Source organism: Hemibagrus wyckioides, linkage group LG07 (assembly GCF_019097595.1).
Source record: "Hemibagrus wyckioides isolate EC202008001 linkage group LG07, SWU_Hwy_1.0, whole genome shotgun sequence".
In the NCBI taxonomy this organism is placed as follows: Eukaryota; Metazoa; Chordata; class Actinopteri; order Siluriformes; family Bagridae; genus Hemibagrus; species Hemibagrus wyckioides.
In genome coordinates this window covers 24,765,222-24,792,938 of record NC_080716.1, presented here as the reverse complement: position 1 = coordinate 24,792,938, position 27,717 = coordinate 24,765,222, and the positions used below count along the sequence as shown (strand labels likewise).

The 27,717-nt window shown below is 37.9% G+C and overlaps 2 protein-coding genes across 10 annotated transcripts; both read right to left on the bottom strand.

Annotated features, from left to right (window-relative positions):
* Nucleotides 1-1,920: 1,920 nt before the first annotated feature.
* LOC131356499 (coxsackievirus and adenovirus receptor homolog) lies at nucleotides 1,921-15,963 on the bottom strand. Of its 6 annotated transcripts, none has more exons than XR_009205018.1 (12): nucleotides 15,771-15,959; nucleotides 15,614-15,675; nucleotides 15,424-15,526; nucleotides 15,158-15,265; nucleotides 14,602-14,734; nucleotides 13,687-13,775; nucleotides 8,423-8,516; nucleotides 7,534-7,643; nucleotides 7,144-7,431; nucleotides 5,157-5,402; nucleotides 4,913-5,037; nucleotides 1,921-2,378 (listed from the first exon to the last, which is right to left on the bottom strand). XR_009205018.1 is itself a non-coding variant. In XM_058395568.1 (12 exons), the coding sequence occupies exons 7-12, from the start codon at nucleotides 7,583-7,585 to the stop codon at nucleotides 2,331-2,333; spliced, it is 888 nt and encodes a 295-aa protein (XP_058251551.1). In that variant the 5' UTR covers nucleotides 7,586-7,643; nucleotides 8,423-8,516; nucleotides 14,602-14,734; nucleotides 15,158-15,265; nucleotides 15,424-15,526; nucleotides 15,614-15,675; nucleotides 15,771-15,960; the 3' UTR covers nucleotides 1,921-2,330. The 6 variants fall into 6 exon arrangements, 1 of the variants encoding a protein (XP_058251551.1); XM_058395568.1 differs by lacking the exon at nucleotides 13,687-13,775 and adding an exon at nucleotides 4,692-4,820 and having other exon boundaries at nucleotides 15,771-15,960; XR_009205017.1 differs by having other exon boundaries at nucleotides 13,687-14,734; nucleotides 15,771-15,963.
* Nucleotides 15,964-22,105: 6,142 nt separating this feature from the next.
* Nucleotides 22,106-27,479, bottom strand: si:ch1073-220m6.1 (T-lymphocyte surface antigen Ly-9). Of its 4 annotated transcripts, none has more exons than XM_058395565.1 (7): nucleotides 27,379-27,479; nucleotides 26,315-26,424; nucleotides 25,818-26,105; nucleotides 24,573-24,824; nucleotides 24,332-24,468; nucleotides 24,082-24,222; nucleotides 22,106-23,487 (listed from the first exon to the last, which is right to left on the bottom strand). In XM_058395565.1, exons 2-7 carry the CDS (start codon nucleotides 26,364-26,366, stop codon nucleotides 23,395-23,397), a joined length of 963 nt encoding a protein of 320 aa, XP_058251548.1. In that variant the 5' UTR covers nucleotides 26,367-26,424; nucleotides 27,379-27,479; the 3' UTR covers nucleotides 22,106-23,394. The 4 variants fall into 4 exon arrangements, with proteins under 4 accessions (XP_058251548.1, XP_058251549.1, XP_058251546.1 ...); XM_058395563.1 differs by having other exon boundaries at nucleotides 22,108-23,487; nucleotides 25,818-26,108; nucleotides 27,379-27,477; XM_058395566.1 differs by lacking the exon at nucleotides 27,379-27,479 and having other exon boundaries at nucleotides 26,315-26,820.
* Between the last annotated feature and the right edge of the window lie 238 nt (nucleotides 27,480-27,717).

Sequence of the window (27,717 nt, the reverse complement as noted above, 5' to 3'; positions counted from 1 at the left end):
ACTTTTTTGTTTGTTTGTTTAATATTGCTGTTTTTTGTTTCATTTTGGTTTGATTTCTATGTAGAATTTTAATTAGCTGCATTAATCCTTACAAGGACAGTGAGATAAATGTGTGTGTAGGATATCTGAGTGTATAGATGAGAGTATAAACTGCTGTGTTTCTACTATGTTCTCAGTGAGAGTGACTTTAGTGACCTTGGTGTCTTTATTGCAAATAAACATTAACAATAATGTGACTGCAATAGATGTAGGTAATTAATAAATTGTAATATTTCAACCTTTTATCAAAAAACACAGTGCAAATAAATTCTGAGTGAAAATAGACTGTATATTCTCTTTTACAATTAGCTTTGTTAACTGGTCTGTTACTGTGTATTTCCCCTCTAACACTGTGCAGCCATTTTCACAGATACTTCTGGCAGAGGCATTTTGCACTTTGTACAGTCCTCAGATGAATGTTTTCATTACTCTATGAACTACTAAGATCGAGTGCTGTGAAAAACCTATTTATCACAGTTAAATGATTGAGCTCATCAAACAAAAACACACCCAGGCCTCATTACTGTCAGATCACTTAAATAGAACCTGTCTGACAAAGTGAAGCATGCTAAAAGATCTCAACAAGCAACACATCATGCCACAATCTAAAGAAATTCAAGAACAGAAGACAAGCAAAATAATTGACATGTATCAGTCTGGAAAGGGTTACTAATTTAATACACTTTTTATTTGTGCTATCTGTATATTCCTTCCATATGCGATCTATCCCTATGACTATACATTTAATAGCCTAGTTTATGCAGATGTATCACTAGCTAATGTGGAAAAGAGTAGTATAAAAATGCATACGGTGCCACAACTAAACCAACCTGTGTTTCTCATTCAAGATGAGCTCGAAGTTGCTGACTCTTACACCAGTCCACATTTTTTAAGGAAAATAAATGCAAGTAGTGCAGTGCAGAGCTCATCTTGTTCATCATGTGTGCATTCAAAATAAGATCAGAGTGGGATTTGTTTGTACATGATCTTGCACTTAAAGTACTTGGCTTAAATGGGATGATATGGGAAAGGATTATATTTTAGCAATAATTTTTTTACGCAATCTAAACTATTTCCACACAACGAAAAACAAGAGCCAAAAATGTGTTTGGTTTCTTAATACCAAGTTGGTCTAAACCGTGTGCACTGACATTATCAGTATATGTAAAAATATCCCTCAGTTCATTTATGTACTTTTAGGTTGCACAAATGATACTCTGTGATAAAAATATACATATTCTCTGGCATTTTCTTTAGTCCGTTAGTTATAGATTCACTGTCCAGTAGCTCAAATAGTGATAACATTGTATGCATTTCTTCATATACATGATTAATGTTGTACTATACAAAAATACTATGTTTTTCATAATATCTTGAAGCAATTTAAGCAAGACTGTAAATCTACTGAAAACATATTACAAAAAGAGGCGATTTGTTTAAAATTGGCTAAACAGGTAGCATGAAAAATTTCAGATCAGGAAATATTGTTAATATTATGAACAAAGTCTACTGTAAGATATTTCAAATTGAGAAAAAAAAAAAAAAGAAGAAAAAGAAAAAAAAAAAACAGCACGAATATGCAATAATGCCACCTTTGGGGTATTTTTTTTTCATAAATATCTATTTTTTATTTTGTTTGAAAATGTATTTTTGTTTTAGCTTTATACTTTAATTTAGTTTTTCGTTGTAAATATTACATGTATGTGTTTTTTCCTCAAATAAACTTTGACAAAGTCAACTTCTGACCTGTTATGATTAAGTTCTTTCTGTAAATGCACATGTTTTTTTATGATTATTCCTGTTGTATTTTAATACATATTTTATTTTAATTATCCTGACTATTGATGAAATCCTGTGAAGCAACTCACATAATTACAATGATCAAAAGAGAAAAGACTTTTTATTTGTGTTACAACATCAGAAGGTGAATACTCATATACAATATGACCTGCAGTCTGTTATGTGTTTTGGAAGTGACCTTCAGATTGTTAATACATTTAGGTTTTATTAGGTACAAAAATAGGTCTGAGAGACTGAGTGGAGTTCAGCTGTAGTTCAGTCTCTCACCAGCAGAGAGAGAGCTTCACTGAACCAAACTGAAAGGAAGATCAGCATCACTTCTGCTACAGAGACACTGATTTGAAGCACCAAAACAAACACACAGTAATAATGCTAGTATATTATGATAATACTATTATTATACTATATTACACTACAATCATGGATCTCATGTCCTTCATGGTTCTTCTTCATGCTCTTCTTCTGCTCTAGCTTCAAGCAAAGTGTGCGTGTCATTTATTTTGTGGTCTGATACCACTGACATTTTGGGGTGTCCTGACCTAAGAAAAAAAAGAACAGACTTTTTAGTTTCTTTATGCTGGGTTTTATTTGTAAAACCTCTTTATAAAATATATAATTATGTGTGCATGGTCACATAGTTCAACCTCAGTCAGGCTTGTAAGTTATACTGCATTTAAGGCAAGGTTGATATATGCAATTTCCCCCCAGATCTGGCTGAAGCTAACCAAAAACACCTCCTCAAATTGAAATTTCAGTTCGTCAACTTGGGGTCTTCTCAGTTATCAGTTCTTTCCCTGCTTACAGAAAGAAATTAAAGTAAAATCCCCCTTCTATACTATTTGCTTTAGATCAGTTAACATACAGACACTTGGTCATACTAATAGCTTGCTGCTAAGCTACTCACTGTTGTCCACTGTCCGCAAAATGTCTTATGAACATAAATATAAATGTTAATGTCTCGTTTTTATGAGCTTTGCTGTGACAGAGGAAACAAAAGCAGAGCAGTAGAAGCGTTTGAGGTTTTTACATGTTTTTTTTTGGTTTGTTTGTTTTTTTACTAAACACGTTGAATTAGTCAACTTGACTTCATATGACCACCATGAACGCAGCATTCACAGAGACTGAGATCTGGGAAAACATCAGAATATTCGAAACAGTTGGGCCCAGGACAGAGAAACAGTGTTGCACACTACGTAGAGTGGGCTAAAATTATTGAAAATTAGCTTTTGCTTTGGTCTGTCAGCTGCAGCCAGCTGAAGAGGAAGTATGTGGGTTAGCAGAAAAAAAAGAAGAAGAAGTTAGATGGAAAATACACTCCTTTCACACTACATTCAGATGTGTGAACACAAGACATAACACAAACCCGTAGGTAAAGCTGTAAAGAAATGTTAGAGCTGTTTTAGGGCTGTTGTGGTAAACTGTTTGTAAACATATTAAAAATAATTAAAAAAAAACAAAAAAAAAAACATTTTCTTTAACATTTGTTTACATCTACAAGTATGTCAGTGTAATTCCTCAAGAAATGCCTCTTATTGAAGTATTTACACATACATAAAAGCAAAATGCATGTTGATATAACAGATTATCACAATATGTCATGACTAAATATCATATCATATGAGAGTCATTACAAACTGAATGGAATCAAGTGGGTTCATGTTAATTGTTTTTTTTAATCTATCTATCCATCCATCCATGCATCCTTCAAAAACCAACCACCACCTCTCCTCAGTCCCAAGTTCAGCCAGTGGCATCAGATCAACATGGCTGCTCACAAAATGAATAGTAAACAAAGCATTTTTTTCTTTTAAATGATTCATGCTAGTATATATATATATATATACACACACACTAAGGGGGATGGAGGGTGCACAGTAGCTTGGTGTTTATGTTTGCCTCACACCTTCAGGGTTGGTAGTTCGAATCCTGCCTCCACTGTGTGTATATATGTGCTTTGCGTTTCCTCCCACAGTCTAAAGATGTGTTGTAGGCTAATTGGCATCTCTAAATTATAAATAGTGTGTGAATGGGTGTGTGAGTGTGTGTGCCTGTGATAGATTGACACCCAGTCCAGGGTAGTATAAGTGGTGTAAAGAATGGAGGATTGGATGAATGGATGGATGTATACTCTATTATCTCTTTAGAGTTAGTATACAGATCATTTTCACTTGTTAAATCTATATAGTTTTCTGTTTTGTGGAAGTGAATATACATCATTTATCATAATTAACTGGCTACGTCGTAGCTCACAACAGACAAACATGTAGACTTCCAGAAGATCAACAGGCCTCAAGACTGAGCTCAAATTAAGTTGTATCACTATGATTAGGGTAGCAAGAGAACATGCTTGCCAAAGAGCACAGCGGCTTTGGCTCCTAACCACAAATTGCTATAGCATCATATGATCAAGCTCATGATCTCACAACAATAGGGCAACCTTTGATTTTACTCAGTCAGTAAATTGAGAAGGGGGTCAGATTTAGGCTTATAAAATGTTTAATGTTAACAGGTCTATTATTTAAAAGACATCTTCATACAAATGCTGTTAAGGGGGCGCTGGTGTCTCAAGTGGTTAAGGCTCTGGGTTGTTGCCTGGAAGACTGGGGTTCAGGCCCAGTGCCACCGGGCTGCCACTTGAACAAGGTCCGAGGCCCACCCTGCTCTAGGGGCACTGCATCATGGCTGACCCTGTGCTCTGACCCCAACCCCCAATACAAAGAGAGAATTTCACTGTGCAGTAATGTATATATGACAAATAAAGACAACACCTCCCTGATATACTGCACCATAATAAATGAACCCACTCATTTTTCTTTTTTTTTTTTTGGTAAAGAAAAACTATAGCATCTTACTATTTGAAGGAACATTGCAAACTGTTGTTTCTTGCATCTGCTGTCTGCTAGAGTTTTAGTTCTCAGCAGTTTCATCACCTTACTTAAGACAGTATTTGCACCCTTAAGTCTTTGAAACAAACTTTCACTCTAATGACAGGGAAACAATAAGGAAACAGATTAAATAAATGAAAAAAGCAAGTCTGTGTCGTTTGGCTTCTAATATGCAAATATAAATGTACCTGTTTCTTTCTTTTTCTTCCTGGTATTGTAAAAAAGATAATCCAGATCATCAGGACAGCAAACAGTGCTATGCTTATTATACAAATGATTGTCGCTGTTGTTGTGGGTGCTAATTTTTCAGGACCTGTAAGCCAGAGAAACGATATACATTTGTTATAAAAAAAAAAAAAATGTACAGTACATTTAGCACACATCATTGTGTTCTGTCTATTCTTATAAACAATACTTGAGTTTATCACTTACATGAGTTCATCATGTGTACTGACGTCTTTTTTGTGCTTACACGGTTGCTGGCTGTGCATTCGAACACCCCGGTGTCTGTGTAGCTAACAGTCATGTTCACCATGGTGGATGTGGCATTTGTCAGAGTGCATTGATGGGGGTCACAGATGTACATCACTGTGTCGCCATCAGCAGAACATTTAACCAAGATGTGGCAAACAGAGGAGGAGTTTGACTGAAGATTGATTACTGGTTTTGAGACAGCCTCTGGAACATTACCAAAAATAAAACATATTAAAATAGACAGTATGTCTTTAATTTAGAAACATCCAACTTTGGTACTATATGTTCAGTCTCTTACACAGTTTGGTGACATTTCCCATAAAACACAGATTTTCTTTGTATTCACATGCACATGTTGATAAATGGAAATCACCCATAAATTACCATGCACCTGCACACCAGAGCTGATTTAAATTTAGACCACGACACTTCATAAAAAGCAAAAGATCTCATGGAAGAGATTGAAAAATTACTAATAAATTGCAAAAAGGAAGAATTTGGTATAAGGAAGGTATATGCAGAGGTACTTTTGACTCACATTTGAAAAAAATACAGTACATAAAAAGGCCTCACTGATGCAAACATCTCTATGCTCAGAGGATAATGCAGTAAGAGACATTAGTTAAAGTAAAACTTGCTATGAAAATGAAACAGATGAAGTTTTCCAATTTATACTAGAAGACTTTGCTTTATAGATGCATCACAGGGAGCTGATGTATGCTAACCATGTCCTAATCTGGAAACAAATCAAATGATTGCATGCAGTACACTTGGGAGTATATATATCTTATTATAAGTTAAGTCATATAATATCGGTCTCTTATTTGTCTTTGAAATGTACCAGTAGCAAGAAAACCAAGCATTGACAAAATTTGGACATGTACAGGAATTACACTGGATACTGATTATATGCCAGTGTTTATCCTTTAAAAAAATAAAAATAAATAAAAAAATCATTCAGGTCTCTAACCGTTCCATCATATACACAGCAGCTGTTCCAGCGTTATTAATACTGTCTTTACATTGCCTTGGTTTACGGTACCAAGGTGTTTCTTTCCGAACTGAAAGAATAGACTTTTAGATTTGTTTTAAAATACATTTGGTTTTACTTGCTGTCTATATCATTTTACAAATATATGAAATATTTATTCGTTGATCATATAATGAAAGAAATGGGTTTAAAAAAACTTTCATTTTTTATTTGTAATTGAAATAAATAATCTGGGCAGCATAATCTGTATGTTGAAGTGAAGTGTCATTTGCACGTGATACAGTTTGAATCTGAGCAACTGAGATTTTCATTAGTTAGTCTATTTATGCATGCGTTTATACACACTTGGCAAAGGACACAAATATTTTCTCAAATTTATGAAATTTTCTACATACCAAATTTACTGTGTTATTGCTCAAATGAGCAATTCACAAATAAAGCCATTTATGTTTGGCTTGATAAATGAGATCCAGTGTTGTTTTTAACAAAAATCATAATCATCGTTATTCTGAAGCTTTGGGTATCAAGATATTTGTTTAAAGTTTATGGATATTTCCAATGTCAGCACAAATGTAACAGTTAGTAATGTTTTTGTCACGTCTTTAGGACAGAAAACTTTCTCAGTAAATTCTTAGTAACATGATATTTTTCTCTTATTAATGTTAAGAGAGATATCTGCTGTAAACTTTATTGTATGTTCCACAGCTTTTAATGTAACTGTGTTAAGTAAAATATGTGACACTCGGCAATGAACTCTTGTCAAATTGTTTAAGAGGAATAAAATACGTCAGAATGTGCCGTTTTGGAAAATAATAAACTTCCAGCGAACTTCAGTGGTAACAGGGCCTTCATCACGCTAGTATGTCACTAATTAGTTTTCTAAAATAGCAACTAATCGTGTTTAATTCCTTACACATCATATACTATAAAGTGATGTTTTTAGTTACAGCTTACCTTGTACTATCAGACTGTATATGATTAAGTCTTCTTCCCATTGTCCAGTTTGAGCTTTATAATATCCAGAGTCACTCACCGTCAAATTATGGATAAACAAAGAGCTATCAGAAGCATGTATATGAAATTTTTCTGGATGCTTAATAACTGGCTTTTTTTTTTCTACAGTTGCAATCAGATTATGATTCTTCCTCCATTTGACTGCTGTTATATTCCAGTGTTCTTTCAATGTGAGATGAGCAGTTTCTCCTATTGACTGGTACACCACATGGACCCGAGCGCCGCAGTCTTTCAGAGAGAGACATTATTAATATTTTAGAAAACACTTTAGTTTTTAGAACTATAAAGCAGTGTCAAAAACAAAAATTCAGTTAGCGATAAAGTACTGACCAGCTATGAAATTCAGGATGATGAAGGTGACGATGTGGAGATAGCTCCTCATTGTGACAGGAAAGCAGGTTTGAGAGAGCAACCACCTGCACTGCTAAATAAGCTTGTGGCTGAGAACACAGGAAAAAACATGTTAGCATAGTGTAGTCTATAGACAGGATATGAGTCTCTAGAATTTGAGGAGGGTTCCTTCTGGTGGCATGGCACTGAACTATCCTATGCAGATGTTAAAAAATTCTTGAATAAAGCTACTGTGTTTCTTGGTACGATCGTAGTAGGATATAAATGACCATGACTTAAGATTTATTAATTATCATTTACGTAAACATAAAGGTCATACATAAGGATCCCATGTGTTAATAAGTTATTGACCTTGCAATAGTTTTTATTCATTAGGGATGTAAACAGTGGAAATCTGTATTTGCAAGTGCAAAAATCTTTACTTTTTCGACTTTATTAAGCTTTTCTTTCCACCTTCAGAAAGACAACTAGTCTATGGATGTGTTATTTGGCTTTGGTTTGCTACACAACTGTGGTATTTCTAGATTAATTCACATTATTTGATTGTATACAATGGTAATGTTTATAGAATTCTGATGTCAGTAAAGACCATGTCTACTATATATTTTCTTATATAGGACTGTATATACATTGATATTTAAAGGGGTTTGATATAACATTCAGTATTTGCTGGTGTCTCACTAGCTACTGTGGAATAGATGAGCATAAGAATGCATACAGGCATCAATTAAATAAGCCTGTTTCTCAAAATAACAAAGTCCTTAACTAAAAGCTAAAGCCAGTACATTTCTTAGAAAACGTTGGGAAACTAATACATTTTCTTTATTTCCTTCATTAGTTTGGGTAGTGAGGATAAATTGCACATTACCTCTGCTTTAGCAAGTTTTGTTATCTTCAGGTACAGGGGGCTTTGCTGAGAACTCTAACTCTTCTTGGAAAAAAAAAAAACTGCAGCCAAATGCCTGCAACCACACACAGATGCTGATTACATATTCAGCCAACACTGCTGCATCTGCAGTGAAGCAACGCCTGCAACCATATTGTAGTGTTCCTTAAACTTAGCAGTAAACTAAAGATATAGATAAAGAGAACTAAAGCACACGGACACTGGATACAGGTTTAATCACAACTCACTCTTCTTTTTTTTTTTTATGCGCAACATCTGAACAACTGTTGATTTTGTCTATTTGTGGCAAAGTGGTCAAACCCAAAAATAAATGTTACAAATTTAGCAGATCAATCAAAACCAAGACTACAACTTTAGTAAGTCAACTAAGCTGACTATGCCCCCTCCTGTTAGGTACAGAGAATCTTTATGAAATTATTCAGATAAGCACACAGGTTCATTGTTCCCAAAAGCAGACTGAGAAGTGAATGCGGAGATACAATCATTCAATGCTTTATTAACAGAAAAAAGTAGTTCATTATATAATAAATATATACACTATATTGCCAAAAGTATTCGCTCACCTGCCTTGACTCGCATATGAACTTAAGTGACATCCCATTCCTAATCCATAGGGTTCAATATGACAGTTCCCACAAAGTTGGGAGCATGGAATTGTCCAAAATGTCTTGGTATGCTGAAGCATTCAGAGTTCCTTTCAGTGGAACTAAGGGGCCAAGCCCAGCTCCTGAAAAACAACCCCACACCATAATCCCCCCTCCACCAAACTTTACACTTGGCACAATGCAGTCAGACAAGTACCGTTCTCCTGGCAACCGCCAAACCCAGACTCGTCCATCAGATTGCCAGATGGAGAAGCGCGATTCGTCACTCCAGAGAATGCGTCTCCACTGCTCTAGAGTCCAGTGGCGGCGTGCTTTACACCACTGCATCCGAAGCTGAAGCTCTCTGCGCACTGTTCTTGAGCTAATCTGAAGGCCACATGAAGTTTGGAGGTCTGTAGCAATTGACTCTGCAGAAAGTTGGCGACCTCTTCGCACTATGCGCCTCAGCATCCGCTGACCCCGCTCCGTCAGTTTACGTGGCCTACCACTTCATGGCTGAGTTGCTGTCGTTCCCAAACACTTCCACGTTCTTATAATACAGCTGACAGTTGACTGTGGAAGATTTAGGAGCAAGGAAATTTCACGACTGGATTTGTTGCACAGGTGGCATCCTATCACAGTTCCACGGTGGAATTCACTGAGCTCCTGAGAGCGACCCATTCTTTCACAAATGTTTGTAAAAACAGTCTGCATGCCTAGGTGCTTGATTTTATACACCTGTGGCCATGGAAGTGATTGGAACACCTGATTCTGATTATTTGGATGGGTGAGCAAATACTTTTGGCAATATAGTGTATTTCATTCCAATAGCCAGGGGAAAAAAAAGAATCTAGCCATGGGGGATACAATCCAGTTTCTTCTGTGCACGTCCCAAGCCCGGATAAATAGAGAGGGTTGCATCAGGAAGGACATCCAGTGTAAAACAATGCCAAATTTAATCATGCGAATCATCAGTACTCCGAATTTCATACCGGATCGGTTAAGACCTGGGTTAACCTAGTTGACCTACACCTACATACGGAAATTGGGCTACAGTTGGTGGAAGTAGAGGATGGACGAAAGTGCGTAGACAGAGAAAGAAGAGGAAAGGTAAGAGTGTAGGTCTGAGAATAGAAACTCTGAATGTTGCTACTATGACAGGGAAAGGTAGAGGGCTGGCTGATATAATGGAGAGAAGGAAGGTGGATATACTGTGTGTACAGGAGACCAGGTGGAAGGGTAGCAAGGCTCGTAGTATAGGAGCAGGATTCAAGCTGTTTTATTATGGTGTGGATAGTAAGAGAAATGGGGTAGGTGTGGTCCTGAAGGAGGAGTTTGTGAGGAATGTTCTGGAGGTGAAGAGAGTGTCAGACAGGGTGATGAGTCTGAAGTTAGAGATTAAAGGGGTGATGTTGAATGTTGTTAGTGGTTATGCCCCACAGGTAGGTTGTGAGTTAGGGGAGAAAGAGAGAATCTAGAGTGAATTAGATGAGGTGATAGTATTCCCACGGGTGAGAGAGTGGTGATAGGAGCAGATTTTAATGGACATGTTGGTGAGGGGAACACAGGTGATGAGGAGGTGATGGGCAAGTTTGGAGTTAAGGAAACGGAACCTTGAAAGACAGATGGTAGTGGACTTTGCTAAAAGGATGGACATGTCTATGGTTAATACTTATTTTCAGAAGAGGGAGGAGCATAGAGTGACTTACAAGAGTGGAAGTAGGAGCACACAGATAGACTACATCCTATGTAGAAGAGGCAATCTGAAAGAGATTAGTGACGGTAAAGTGGTAGTGGGAGAGAGTGTAGCCAGACAGCATAGGATGGTGGTGTGTAGGATGACTTTGACGGTCTATAAGAAGAAGAGGTCAAAGATAGAAAAGAGAAGAGAAGAAAACCAAGTGGTGGAAGCTGAAAAAGGAGGAATGTCGTGAGTAATTTAGACAGAAGTTGAGGCAGGCTCTGGGTGGTCAGGTAGTGATGCCAGATGACTGGGAAACTACAGCAGAAGTGATCAGGGAGACAGGAAGAAAGGTGCTGGGTGTGTTATCTGGAAGGAGGAAAGAAGATAAGGAGACTTGGTGGTGGAATGAGGAAGTTCAGGATAGAATTTAGAGGAAGTGGTTAGCCAAGAAGAAGTGAGACATGGACAGGACTGAAGAGAATAGACAGGAATACAAGGAGTTAGAGCACAGAGTGAAGAGGGAGGTTTCTAAGGCCAAGCAGAAGGCATATGATGAGTTGTACACTAGGTTAGACACTAGAGAAGGAGAGAAGGACTTGTACAGGATAGCTAGGCAGAGGGATCGAGATGGGAAGGATGTGCAGCAAGTTAGAGTTGTTAAGGATAGAGATGGAAGGGTGCTCACAAGTGAGGAGAGTGTACAGAGGAGATGGAAGGAGTACTTTGAAGAGCTGATGAATGAGGAAAATGAGAAGGAAACAAGAGTAGAAGGGGTGAACTCTGTGGAACAGAAAGTAGATAAGATTAGAAAGGATGAATTCAGGAAGGCTTTGAAGAGGATGAAAAGTAGAAAGGCAGTTGATCCTGACGACATCCCGGTGGAGGTCTGGAAGTGTCTAGGAGCAGTGGAATCATTAACTAGTCTGTTTAACAGGGTTTGAGAGAGTGAAAAGATGCCTGAGAAATAGAGGAGAAGTGTTATTTTTAAGAATAAGGGTGACGTGCAGAATTGCAGCAACTATAGGGGGATAAAGTTGATGAGCCATACAATAAAGCTATGGGAAAGAGTAGTGGAAGCTAGGTTAAGGAAGGTAGTGAAAATCTGTGAGCAGCAGTATGGCTTCATGCCAAGAAAGAACACAACAGACGCAATTTTTGGTCTGAGAATTTTGATGGAGAAGTATAGGGATGGTCAGAGGGAGTTGCACTGTGTTTTTGTAGAAAGTGTATGACAGGGTGCCAAGAGAAGAGCTGTGGTACTGTATGAGGAAGTCAGGAGTAGCAGAAAAGTATGTCAGAAAGGTGCAGGACATGTATGAGAGGAGCAGGACAGTGGTGAGGTGTGCTATAGGTCAGACAGAGGAGTTCAAAGTGGAGGTGGGACGGCATCAGGGATCAGCTCTGAGCTTCTTCCTGTTTGCTATGGTGATGGACCATCAGAGGGACAGCTCATGTTGTACGTTTGGGGGACAAAGTTAGGGAGGACAGATTAAGATGGTTTGGACATGTTCAGAGGAGGGAGAGTGAGTATATTGGCAGGAGAATGTTGGACATGGAGCTACCAGGCAGGAGGCAAAGAGGAAGGCCAAAGAGGAGGCATTATACATTATATATACAATGTGTGTATATATATATACTGATGCTTTTGACAGCATTCAGATTAACAATAAATACAAGAGAACTAATTCAATTTGCAGCCATACACACTAAGATGACGCAGTACGAGTCAGATCACGATCAGTTCCTTCCCTTCCCTTCCCTCCATACTCTTCTCTTCCCATAAATTCCAAGTTGATCTGTCTCATCTCTCTATATGCCATTGTAATGTTCTAGAAAACTCTAAACCAGTCTTCCTGTTTCTGAGGCTCAGTGGTTTACATCTTCTGGTAAACCCAATATGTTTACCCTGCTGAATCATGACTTTCTCCTGAAGGGAGATTTTCTTGACTGCAGAAAGAATTCTTCAAGAATCTACCACAGTTTTCTTTTGGCTTCCATGTCATCTGGTGTTCCTGAGCTCTCCAGTGTGTTCTTTCCTTTTAAGAATGTACCATATAGTTGATTTAGCTAGCCCTCATATTGGTTTTATTTAGATTTTTCTGTCTAATGATGGCTTGTTTCACTGACAGTGACGGTTCTTTGGAATTCACACTAAGATTTACGGACTTTTAAGTGAAATAATGACAGATTAACAAACACCTGGCCATGAATCAGCTGGAAAGCTAGTCGTTCAATGACATTATATTACCAATTATATATTAAAAGAGCAGTAATTCATACACAGTTGATCTGAATATGATATAAATAACCCCATATTAAAGCTGAAAGTCTGTTCTTTGAACCTAAGTTCATTAGGTTAACATCAACTCAAATACTGTGATAGACAGCTAAAACAACTATCAATATATGTCGAAATATTCATGTATATGTGTATGACAATGTACATTTATGTATACTATAATGCTCACCAATGTAACAAAATAAATATCCCATGTAAAGAACCCCTGGGGTTCCCCCGATCCTGCTTTGAGAAATACTGTTGTGTACTCAGGTGTACTAGTGTTTTCACAGTTTTATTTTACAAGACAAGGAAGTGCATGTCACGCTCTACTGAAAACTTTTCCAGATATTCAAATGAACAATGACATAAAGCAAGAATAATTACAATGTTGTCACTCCAGCTGAAACAAATTTTTTCAATGGGAATTTTTCTGTAATTACCAGGTTGTTATTCTGTTCAAACAAATAATCAACAACCTGTATTTGCATGAAGTTGAGAGCAGGGATAGGTTAGTAATTTCATACAAAAGTTTGTCCAACGAAAGACACTCTACTCAGTAAACTCACAGCCAAATAAGCACACACAAATACCAGGGCATGTTTGATTACCTCCATAATTAATGCTGAACTGGATTAATAAATAAAAAACTCCCAGTAGTAGAAGTAGAGTGTCTCACTGTTCATGTGTCTGCCCCAGTTTCCAGTAAACTGTATGCGTGTCATCATTTTGCACATTGTCACCGCTGTCACACTCGGATACCCTGGCCTAATAAAAAGGAAGACGACTTTTTTTCAGTCATTTAACACTGTTAATGGTCATTTCCCCTTAAAAAATGTTTGTGTGCACGCTCCTGATTCATCGCTGGAAAGCCGTATACCATTTTGTGTCTGTAATCTGGTTTAGTTTAACTGAAGTGGTAACTTGCAAAGCTAATAATGTAAGTCAGTTTAGACTATAGTCTAAATTTGCACATGCGGTCTAATGCAGTCTACAAGTAGCAGCAGACAAAAGAGGAAGTTATTGGGTTACTGGTAAAAAAAAAAAATGGTTTCACCATGCAACAGTCATGTGAAAGGAATGTATTTAGTCATGTTGTGATTTTTTATGCTTCATTCACCAAAAATATAAAGTATATGTAGTGTGTAATCTGTTTACTTGGAAAGCCAAGAGAGTAGGGTGCAATTTTTATACTGTAACACATAGAATATACTGTTTTAAATACATTATTCACATGTTGAATATATATATATATATGCGTTTTACATCTGAATATAAAAAAACAAATATATATTTAAAAAAAGTTTGCTTTGATTTTATTGAGGAGAAAAACTTTGTGTTTTTATATGGTTATATGGGTTTTTTTTTTTAACTATATATGGCCAAATTATCACCATTTTCTATTTATAGTACATACAAAAATCCTTTTGCATTTGGCAGTTTGCATAAAACAGTATGTTATGTCTGTTTCTGGAACATTATGTCTGTTCAATCATACACAAAATTCTCCATCTCTCTGATACCCTACATTATTAGGACCTAATGGTACATATGCTGTATTTATTTTAGAGACAGGAAAATGATTGCATCTTACACAGTTTGAAGGAACATCATAAATTGGCATTTTCTGCAGCACTGCTGTCTGCTGGAGTCTCTGTTCTTGGTTGCTTGCACACCACACTGTAGACAGTGTTTACACCCTTATTATCTTGATATGTTCCTGCATGCTAACCACAGAGAAATAATAAGGAAATTAGTTTGATAAACAATAAAAAAAAAGATTGTACATAAGCATGTTGGTGTAATTAGGTTAAACGTATAAGCATTGATAGAGTTACCTGTTCTTTCTTTCTGGAATTGTTAAAACATTTGATAACACTATATCTATCTATCTATCTATCTATCTATCTATCTATCTCTATATCTATATATATATATATATATATATATATATATATATATATATATATATATTTTGTTATAATTGCTTATTAATATATTGTTATTTTATATATATATAAAATATACTCAATTTATATCCAAGAGCTGAAAACACAATTGTTACATATAATAAGCAACATGTACATCATTAGAGTTTATACTAATGCAACAGAAATAAGTAAAACGAATTTAATTCTAATCTGTCTTACCCTCTTCCTGCTCTGGAGACTCCGGGCTGAGGTCTTATTAGCTGCAGCCACATTTGCTAACTCTAGCTGACTGTACCGGATATTTCTCGTAGTATGTCTTGCGGGCAACTAGAAAGAAGCGAATGGGTTTGTTAAAATAAAAAAAAAAAATCAACCAAATATAACTACACAGATAAATAACAAAAACAGAATTAAGAACAACAACAACAACAACAACAACATGGTGATAACAAAATGTAGCAACAACAACACTGAAAATTACTTACCAACAAAGTCATTTTTATCCAGGCCTTCATCGCGCAATTCCGGGCTTATGGTCAGTGCTCCCACTAAACTGAGGTGACCGTCTCATTATATGGCGAGCATAATCTGTGGAGGCAAAAAGTACAGAAAACAACGTGTTTATTTGCTTCTGAAACAACAGAGTGCATGTTAGCCCATATCTTTCATCCGTACCCGTGCTCTGGGTCATAGCGCCGACGGTTTCCCTCAGAGTTGTGTAGCGGACGGACTGCCTCCTACAAAATACAAGGAAAAATGCTTTGCTACAAAACTTACACTGGTTCTACTAAATGAAAGCATGGCTTATGTCGTTAGAAGAATTTAGACTTACCGCGATTTTAGGAGGACCTCTTCCTCTTCAGGTCCTCTGTCCAGCAGCCGTTTGACTCACACTGAGTAAGCCATTGCAAACAGCGAGATCAATGTAAAGCGCGGAGGTAAAAAATGACTACGTTAAGCAAATCCCAGGAAAGAGTAAGGTCTCTGTTTACATGTTTTGGTTCCGCGCTTTGAATCGTGGCCTCGTCTGTGATTGGAGGAACATTTCGCGTCACCATGACCTAGCACCTGATTGGCTGAGGCTCGTCACATGCGAAGTGACGTAACCAGGATTACTTTATGTAATGATTTGCTTTGTACTTTGTTAGTTGTATACAATAAAAAGTATTTTCTGTTCTGTAATTTGGTCTTTAGAGCCTTTAGAGTTTTTTTTTGTTTGACTTTCATTAAATGTGTTAGATAAATAAACAGAATTGATAAAGCATTGAACAAATGTGAATTTTCTTTATTTTGGTATGGTTGTTTTATTTTGGTATGGTATATATATATATATAACCATACCAAAATGAGGAAAATCCACGTTTTCAATGCTTTATAACACACACACACTTATTTGTCTATTATTAATGTTTTGTGTCTTTTAGTGGTACAAAGGGTAATTAGTCTTGCCTCCCTAAGACCGTATCGTAACTAGACGCGACGTGATATGACTCCAGCGATCAATCACAAAACACAGCCAATCATAACAGTTTTTCTCTGTGTGCTTTCTCATACTGCAGCTGAAGAGATCGCAGTCCTCACACACATACTTACATACAAGAGCTCACATGCACTAAGAGATACACCCCTCCGCTTCTTATGGCTTTCCTTATAAAACTTAAGGGATTTATTATATATTTCTGCTATTAAACATCTATAATCAGTCTCTCCTCATCCGTGTTTGATGATTAATATTAATAATGCGCAGAACTTTCATTGAATGAGATCTTTGTATAGGCGGAGCTGTCAGCCACGACGTCGCAGAAATAGAAACGGTTTCTAAAACTGGTTAGTCTGGTCAGGACAAAAACTGATTAACATGGAAAAGATACATTTTATGGCGTGTCGCTGCATCACATCGCGTGTAGTTAGGACACGGTGTAAGACAAATCTCAATTCGAAATTGCAACAATTTTAGCAACAATTTAAAAGTCTATAATTTAAATAAGACTGATCTTTTTACGCTAGATTTTCTTTACATTTGGGTAATAAGCCCACTCTCAATCAGTGAGTCCCTCCTCCCCACACTACCCTGGTTTGCATTTGTATAGCTCACTGTAGTCATTTACATATAAAAGCTAAACCCAGGCCAAGGTGAACATTTGGGGGGGGTCAACTGCCAAGCCTATTCCACGTCAATTTTTGGCAGTTCCCGACAATTATCTGTGCTGCCTGCACAGTCCCATGAACAGTCGTTAACCTGAAACTTCTGTGGCAATTTACAGTATCGTTAACTGACGAAAATCATGCTTTTCATGCAGTGCAGGTTGCACACATTGCACTTTATGACAACTTTCTGTCCTCAGCTTGGTGTTGTTTCATTTTGAAGCTATATGTTGTTATGTTTTATGTGGCACAAGGGTCCTTGAGAAACCTTGTTTCATTTCACTATGTACTTCGTCAGCTATATATGGTTGAAATGACAAAAGCTTCTTGGTTTGACTTCAATACAATCTTTTTTTTTAAAAAAAAAAGGAGAGGACTGTCCACCCACTTGCCTTCACACACTCACATGCATTCACAAGAAGACAGACAGAACACTGCACTAGGAACCAAAATCAACCCAGGGCAGGTAACCCAGCTTCAATATTCGTAATTATCTACAGAAAACGGTACCTTGATCAACACACACAGCTCATTCGCACAGCACACAGTGACGGAAGCACCACCACCAGACAGGAAGGACAACTTGAGGCCTGCCCTGGGGGCTCGAATCCTAAAAGACACACAAGGAAAAAAAAAGCAATTCAAGATTCAAGATTCAAGAAGCTTTTATTGTCATTTCAACCACATATAGCTGGCGCAGTACATAGTGAAATGAAACAACGTTTCTCCAGGACCTGGTGCTACATAAACATACAACTACTAGTACAATACAAAACAACAAACAACACCACAGAGCTAGGACAGAAGTTTGTCTTAGCCACGTAAAGTGCACAGTGTGCAGCTAGGTGCAAACAGAGCATAGACAAGACAGTGCAAAAAAGACAATAAATACAATAAAGACAACACAAAAGAACACAGGACACTTAGCGCTGAAAGGAAATAAAAGAACGTGTACTGGAATGTAAGTGAAATAAAATAGATAAAGTGAAATGATGTAGAAAAAAAAAGTATTGTGCAAAAATATTGTGCAAAAATACACAGCAGCAGTTGAGGTAGTGCAAATAGAATAAACATAAGTATAACTATAGCAGCGGATGACAGGTAGAGGTAGTGCAGTAAGTAATGAACAGTATAAATTATGTGTGTGTGTGTTTGTGTCCACACAGTCAAGAGAGAGTGTGTGTATCTGTGTGTGAGAGACAGAGAGTTAGTATACAGCTCAGTCCTGAGTGTGTGTGTGTGTGTGTGAGAGAGTGTAGAACAGTTCAGTCCTGAGTAAGAGTGTGTGTGAGAGTGTAGAACAGTTCAGTCCCGGGTGTTGAGGAGCCTAATGGCTTGAGGAAAGAAACTGTTACACAGTCTGGTTGTGAGGGCCCGAATGCTCCGGTACCTCTTTCCAGATGGCAGGAGGGTGAAGAGTGTGTGTGAGGGGTGTGTGGGGTCAGCCACAATGCTGATGGCTTTGCGGATGCAGCGTGCGGTGTAAATGTCTGTGATAGAGGGGAGAGAGACTCCGATGATCTTCTCAGCTGTCCTCACTATCCGCTGAAGGGTCTTGCGATCTGAGACGGTGCAGTTCCCAAACCAGGCAGTGATGCAGCTGCTCAGGACGCTCTCGATGGTCCCTCTGTAGAACACAGACAGGATGGGGGGAGGGAGATGGGCTTTACTCAGCCTCCTCAGGAAGTAGAGGCGCTGCTGGGCTTCCTTGGTGATGGGGCTGGTGTTGAGTGACCAGGTGAGGTTCTCCGCCAGATGGACACCAAGGAATTTGATGCTCTTGACGATCTCCACAGAGGAGCCATCGATGGACAGCGGAGAATGGTCACACTGTGCTCTCCTGAAGTCAACAACCATCTCTTTGGTCTTGTCGACGTTCAGGGAGAGGTTGTTGGCTCTGCACCAGGCTGTTAGATGTTGCACCTCCTCTCTGTATGCTGACTCGTCGTTCTTGCTGATGAGACCCACCACGGTCGTGTCATCAGCGAACTTGACGATGTGGTTGGAGCTGTGCATTGCTGCACAGTCGTGAGTCAGCAGAGTGAACAGCAATGGACTGAGCACACAGCCCTGAGGTGCTCCAGTGCTCAGTGTGGTGGTGCTGGAGATACTGCTCCCGATCCGGACTGACTGAGGTCTCCCAGTCAGGAAATCCAGGATCCAGTTGCAGAGAGAGGTGTTCAGGCCCAGGAGACTCAGCTTCTTAACCAGCTGCTGAGGGATGATTGTGTTGAATGCTGAACTGAAATCTATGAACAGCATTCGAACGTAGGAGTCTTTGCAGTCCAGGTGTGTGAGGGCCAGATGGAGGGTTGTGGTGATGGCGTCTTCCGTGGAACGGTTAGGACGATACGCAAACTGCAAAGGGTCCAGCAAGGGTGGTAGCTGTGACTTGATGTGCCTCATGACGAGCCTCTCGAAGCATTTCATCACGATTGGTGTGAGTGCAACGGGACGGTAGTCATTGAGGCAGGAAACCGTGGACTTCTTTGGCACAGGGACGATGGTCGTTGTCTTGAGGCACGTAGGGATGATGGAGCTGCTCAGCGAGATGTTGAAGATGTCAGTGAAGACATCTGCTAGCTGCTCTGCACACTCCCTGAGAACTCTGCCAGGAATGTTGTCTGGTCTAGCGGACTTCCGTGGGTTAACTCTGTATAGAGTTCTCCTCACGTCAGCCGTGGTGAGACAGAGCACTGGGTCATTAGGAGGAGGGATGGTCTTCCTCGCTGTTGTGTTGTTCTGTGCCTCAAACCGAGCGTAGAAGTCGTTCAGCGCATCTGGAAGGGAGGCGTCACTGTCACAGGCAGGTGAAGTTGTCCTGTAGTTGGTGATCGCCTGAATGCCCTGCCACATGCGCCGGGAGTCTCTGCTGTTCTGGAAGAGGCCGTGGATTCTCTGGGCGTGTGCACACTTCGCCTCTCTGATGGCTCAGGACAGTTTGGCCCTTGTTGTTTTTAAGGCCGCCCTGTCCCCCGATCTGAAGGCAGAGTCTCTCGATTTCAGGAGAGCACGCACTTTCGCAGTCATCCACGGCTTCTGGTTGGAGCGTGTTGTGATGGTCTTGGAGACAGTCACGTCATCGATGCATTTCCCGATGTAGCTGGTCACTGATGCCGTGTATTCCTCCAAGTCAATAGAGTCGCCGTTGGTTGCAGCCTCCCTAAACATGTCCCAGTCAGTGCACTCAAAACAGTCCTGAAGAGCAGAGATGACTCCTGCTGAAACCTGTTTCAGAACCGGTTTAGAGCGTCTGACGAGTGGTCTGTATGCTGGAATCAACATAACAGAGATGTGGTCTGAGTAGCCGAGGTGGGGGCGGGGCTCCGCACGATACGCGCCGGGAATGTTTGAATAAACAACATCCAGCGTGTTCGCCCCTCTCGTAGCAAAGTCCACATGCTGATGGAATTTAGGGAGCACTGTTCTGAGATTTGCATGATTGAAATCTCCGGCGATGATGAACAGTTAATCATACAAGCAAGAAACACAACTAAAATCAATAATAAAATCAATATAGCCCCAACAAATGAGAGACCCATATATAACTGATTCCTAAAATAATAACAGACCAGCCAGGCAACACAACGTTGACAACATCCACTTACAAAACAAAAGGAATAAAACATCACAGACAACAAAGACAGTAGTGCCGCAGTGTACACAACTCCAGCTGAAAGGACAAAATAAAAGTTTATACTGTCATGACTCTTTCTTTTGCCACTATGGCCGGAATTCATGCCATGCACACCCCGAGGCCAAATTATAGTAAATTTTACGTTTTTTTCCCAATCAGAGGAAAAGGCAGACTAGGGGAGAGCAGCCAATGGGCCCACACATCCGCTACTGTGACTGAAAAACATACACTGTCAACTAAGATGCAAAAGAAAAGAAAATAAGGCAGTCTAAAATAACACAGTGACATGCACCAGGCAGAATATATATACACTCGCCAATCACCATAATTATTACACCCTAAGCAGAGACAACTACGTGCGATTTGAGCTTTAAAACATCATGAGTTTCCCTAACCTGTTGTGTGCCAATAAGGAGTTCAGATGCAGTTCAGTCTCTCATCATTAGAGGGAGCCATTAAACCATAACATACACAGCTAGTAAAGCCCACTCCAGTTCTAATGTAAAGGACTACGTACTAAAATTATAGTTATTATAAAATATAGTTTATTATTATTATTATTATTATTATTATTATTATTATTATTATTGATCATCTTTTTCCAAACACATTCACATGTCCAGTCAAACATGCTAATGCCATGGACATTGACAAAATTATTTTACCCATCTTCCACAGTATACTGGAACTGAAAAAATTGAAATAAGACAGCTCAAAGTACAATCTTTCAGCTTTAAACTTATGGTATTTACATCTAAATTAAATGAACAGTGTATGAATTACATCATCTTATATATGCTCCATCTCCCCTTTTTTAAATGCCCGAAATAATTTGCACAAATTAAGAATAACAGATTAAAATAATTATTTTTAATCATTGATTGGAAATCATTTACTGTTGATAACCATCTGGATAAAAGTCTGGAAACCACAGACATCACCAGATGCTGGTTTAATACCCTGGTGATGTTCTGTCAGGTCTTAACTGCAGCTGTCTTCACTTCCTGCTTGTTTTGGGGCTTTTTCCTGCAGAAAGTGGAATATATGCCAAATTAGATTCATGTCAGGTGGTTGTCTGCAGAATTTTCTGCTTCTGAAGTATACTTTGGGGATTGTCCATCTGCAATGTGAAGAAAAATTCATCTGATGCTTTTGACAGCATTCATATTAACAATAAATACAAGAGAACTAATTCAATTTGCAGCCATACACACTAAGATGACGCAGTATGAGTCAGATCACGATCAGTTCCTTCCCTTCCCTTCCCTCCATACTCTTCTCTTCCCATAATTTCCAAGTTGATCTGTCTCATCTCTCTACAGGCCATTGTAATGTTTTAGAAAACTCTAAACCAGTCTTCCTGTTTCTGAGGCTCAGTGGTTTACATCTTCTGGTAAACCCAATATGTTTACCCTGCTGAATCATGACTTTCTCCTAAAGGGAGATTTTCTTGACTGCAGAAAGAATTCTACAAGAATCTACCACAGTTTTCTTTTGTCTTAGTTGATTTAGCTAGCCCTCATATTGGTTTTATTTAGATTTTTCTGTCTAATGATGGCTTGTTTCACTGACAGTGACGGTTCTTTGGACTTCATACTAAGATTTATGGACTTTTAAGTGAAATAATGATAGACTAACAAACACCTGGCCATGAATCAGCTGGAAAGCTAGTCGTTCAATGACATTATATTACCAGTTACCTCCTTAAAAAGGAGGGCTCATATATTAAAAGAGCAGTAATTCATACACAGTTGATCTGAATATGATATAAATAACCTCCTATTAAAGCTGAAAGTCTGTTCTTTGAACCTAAGTTCATTAGGTTAACATCAACATCAACTCCAAAATACTGTGATAGACAGCTAAAACAACAATATCAATATCAATATATGTCGAAATATTCATGTATATGTGTATGACAATGTACATTTATGTATACTATAATGCTCACCAATGTAACAAAATAAATATTCCATATAAAGAACCCCTGGGGTTCCCCCGATCCTGCTTTGAGAAATACTGTTGTGTACTCAGGTGTACTAGTGTTTTCACAGTTTTATTTTACAAGACAAGGAAGTGCATGTCACGCTCTACTGAAAACTTTTCCAGATATTCAAATGAACAATGACGTAAAGCAAGAATAATTACAATGTTGTCACTCCAGCTGAAACAAATTTTTCAATGGGAATTTTTCTGTAATTACCAGGTTGTTATTCTGTTCAAACAAATCAACAACCTGTATTTGCATGAAGTTGAGATCAGGGATAGGTTTATAATTTTATACAAAAGTTTGTCCAACGAAAGAAGACACTCTACTCAGTAAACTCACAGCCAAATAAGCACACACAAATACCAGGGCATGTTTGATTACCTCCATAATTAATGCTGAACTGGATTAATAATTAAAAAACTCCCAGAAGTAGAAGTCAAAGCCAGTGACTTGTGGACACATTAAACGTTCAAATAAAAGAATATTATTTATTCAGACAAGTAATAACAATAAACTAGTACAAATAATATATACTGTACATCTATAATTTAAAGTAAAAAATATATGCAAATATATATATGTGATAATATACCCTAACTGCTACATAATGCTTTGTTATATATATATATATGGCCAGGTTTTATTATCTCAATAAGGAAAATAATGACTCAGGAATAGAGTGTCTCATTGTTCATGTGTCTGCCCCAGTTTCCAGTAAACTGTATGTGTGTCATCATTTTGCACATTGTCACCGCTGTCACACTGGGATACCCTGGCCTAAAAAAAAAGGAAGAAGAGTTTTTTTTAGTTTCATTGAAACACTGTTAATGGTCATTTCCCCTTAAAAAATGTTTGTGTGCACGCTCCTGATTCATCGCTGGAAAGCTGTATACCATTTTATGTCTGTAATCTGGTTTAGCACTTAACTGAAGTGGTAACTGGCAAAGCTAATAAAGTAACAAGTCAGTGTAGACTATAGTGTAAATTTGCACATGCGGTCTGATGCGGCAGCAGACAAAAGAGGAAGTTATTGGGTTACTGGTAAAAAAAAAAAAGGTTTCACCATGCAACAAGGAATGTATTTAGCTATGTTGTGATTTTTTGCTTGTGATTGTTTATGCAAAAATATATAGTATATGTAGTGTGTAAGTATATATGGCCGAATTATCACCATTTTCTATTTATATTACATACAAAAATCTATTTGCAATTGCCAGTTCGTATAAAACAGTATATTATGTCTGTTTCTGGAACATTATGTCTGTTCAATCATACACAAAATTCTCCATCTCTCTGATACCCTACATTATTAGGACCTAATGGTACATATGCTGTATTTATTTTAGAGATAGGAAAATGATTGCATCTTACACAGTTTGAAGGAACATCATAAACTGATGTCACTGCATTTTCTGCAGCACTGCTGTCTGCTGGAGTCTCTGTTCTTGGTTGCTTGCACACCACACTGTAGACAGTGTTTACACCCTTATTATCTTGATATGTTCCTGCATTCTAACCACAGAGAAATAATAAGGAAATTAGTCTGATAAACAATAAAAAAAGATTGTACATAAGTATGTTGGTGTAATTAGGTTAAACGTATAAGCATTGATAGAGTTACCTGTTCTTTCTTTCTGGAATTGTTAAAATATGTGATAACACAGATCACCAGGACAGCAAACACCACTGCACAACATATGATTATTGAAAGGAAAATGTAATTAACTGATGCAGAGGGTGCTGCCAGTTTTTCTGAACCTGTGAACCAGAGAAATGATACACATGTAAATTAAACATGTACATTATGCTTTATGTATTTATGCAGAATTAAGCAAAATGAACTAATGCTACCAATAACTTACATGATTTATTCATGTGTATTAATTCCTTTTTTGTGCTCACACGGTTACTGGCTGTGCATTCCAACACCCCCGTGTCTGTGTAGTTAACAGTTAAGTTCGCCCTGGTGGATGTGGCATTTGTTAGAGTGCAGTGGTGGGGATCACAGTCGTACGTCACTGAGTCACCATCAGCAGAACATTTAACCAAGATGTGGCAAACAGACGAGGAGTTTGACTGATAATCAAGATTGATCAGTGGTTTTGAGACGGCCTCTGGAATGACACCAAAAAGACAACATGTTAAAATATATTCTCAAGAAATGTCCAACTCTATTGCACTTCTTCTAAAGCTCAAAACACAGCTGGTTCAATGCAGCAGTTAATGATTAGCTTGAGAAAATCAACAAACTTTGCAAGAAATAGGCTTCCCTGTTGTAGTATAAGCCACAATCAAGTCATAAATGCACAATATGTGGGCTTTATATGGAAACTTGATCATCAAACCAATATGTGGTTTCCCCCCCCACACACACACACTCTTGGATGCACACAAAAATATTGTATTTCTTTGTAGGCTGTAGCATTACAATTCCTCTTCATTTGAACTACAAGGCCAGATTTTGTTCCAGTATAGCAATAACCTTTTGTACAAAGCAAAGTTCCATGAAAACATGGTGTGCTCTGAAAGATGCCCTGCACAGAGACTTGACTCTGACTCAACCCTACTTAACACCTTTAGGATGAACTGAAAAACTGACTGCACCCCAGACCTTCTCACCTGACCTCAGTGTCTGATCTCATTAATGCTCTTGTAGCTATATGATTACAAATCCCCACAGCCACACCAGAAGAGTGGAGCACATTATAACAGCAAAAACTCAATGAGTGGACTAAATTTAGCTAAGTTTTTTGCTTCAGGACAGAGCAATATGCACTTTGCACTGTCTCAAGCTGTGTGTGTTTTTTAAATTAATTTTGGTGAAGATGTAAGGTGTAATGGAGCTCATTGCAGGAATTACATATTTTATGTTTGTTTAACAACTTTAAATGTAACTACTTTAGTACAGCTTGAATGTGTGTCATTCATCAGTCAATTATATTGATTGTTGATGTCAACTGTGGTGGTATGAGAGTAATACAGCAGTGATTCAACTTTGTTTCAGACACCATCAGACTGTTGATTATTTCCCTAAAACAACACACCCCTTCATGTTTCACTCCTGACATATCAGATATCATATAGCATATATATTATATGTAACTTACCTTGTACTATCAGATTGTATGTGATTAAGTCTTCTTCCCATTGTCCAGTTTGAGCTTTATAATATCCAGAGTCGCTCACCGTCAAATTATGGATAAACAAAGAGCTATCAGAAGCATGTATATGAAATTTTTCTGGATGCTTAATAACCGGATTTTTGTTTTCTACAGTTGCAATCAGATTGTGATTCTTCCTCCATTTGACTGCTGTTATATTCCAGTGTTCTTTCAATGTGAGATGAGCAGTTTCTCCTATTGACTTGTAAACCACACGGACCCGAGCTCCGCAGTCTACTGGTGGAACAGAAATCAGCATAAACTCTCTTATTCTCAGAGTGTATATCTTTTAGACAGCCTTTTCAAATGTAAAATTATAAACATATCATTTTCCATATGAATCTTAGACATTATTAACATTTTAGAAAACACTTTAGTCTTTCTAAATGAGAACTATAAAGCAGTGTCAAAAACAAAAATTCAGTTAGCGATAAAGTACTGACCAGCTATGAAATTCAGGATGATGAAGGTGACGATGTGGAGATAGCTCCTCATTGTGACAGGAAAGCAGGTTTGAGAGAGCAACCACCTGCACTGCTAAATAAGCTTGTGGCTGAGAACACAGGAAAAAACATGAGATAGAGTGACAGAGAAAGAGAGCGAGAAAATGAATTTCCCCTTTAGTATTAACATGAGGGGACTTTTTTAAGCTTTCCAGAGAGAACATTTGATCTTGTGTAAACTCAAAGAAATAAAACATGTATTTAACTTTATTACAGTTATATCAGCATATAAGAATCAGTGTATGACACTCAAGGAACCACCAGACAAACCCACTAACCCCATATTTACAATTAATATTACACATTGTTACACACAATGATACCAATCATAGGACAAGATTAAGCACACACACACACACACACACACATGAATCTATCTATCTATCTATCTATCTATCTATCTATCTATCTATCTATCTATCTATCTATCTATCTATCTATCTATCTATCTATCTATCTATATATATATGTGTGTGTGTGTGTGTGTAGAAAGAGAGAGAGAGAGAGAGAGAGAGAGAGAGAGAGAGAGAAAAAGTATGATCATTTTCTCATAATGAGCATTACTGGATAATGTTAGATTCAAGATGTTTCATTTAAGATGTTTCATTTTCTGCAAGATACAGTCCCCTAAGGTTTAGAAACTGAAACCCAGAGAGAAACATTACAGTAAACCTATGTTTTAATTACATGTCCCTTTTCTGAGTCATGCTTAGCATGTGTTTTACATGAATAAAGCCAAGACCAAAACCTTCCCTTCATTTTCCTCAGAATTTGTCCCTTTCTTCCAGTCAGAGGTCAATCCACAGAATAACCCCCAGAATTCTCAAAAAGACCATGACAAATGTCACACATTTACTATTATTCAAACTTGTTATTATTATTCAAACTTGTTATTATTATTCAAAGTTGTTTCAGAATATTAAAACCACTGCTATGCAATATTTGCCATACAGGTGCATACAGAGAACTGACATATATAATGAAATCTATCTATGGAACGTTACCTGAAGGGAGACCTGAATGCATACAGGATGTGTAAGAAATGAGCTGCTTTTCCTCTGCACCTCACTGACCTAAAAAAAGAAACACTTCTTTGTAGAGCAGGAGAAGTTGTTAAAGACCAACCCACCTTCAGATTTCGTGTTATAATGACCTTTTATGAGAACCCTAGACCTTGGAGAGAGTACACAGAACAGATTAATCATATTATAACATGTGTCACTGATTGTAATGACCTTACTGCAAAGACTTGTTTGTTTGTTTTGTGTTTAAATATCATATTAAAACCCTCTTACCTTAGCATCTGTGCCTGCTGGGTGTTATACGGTACATTGTTATGCTTT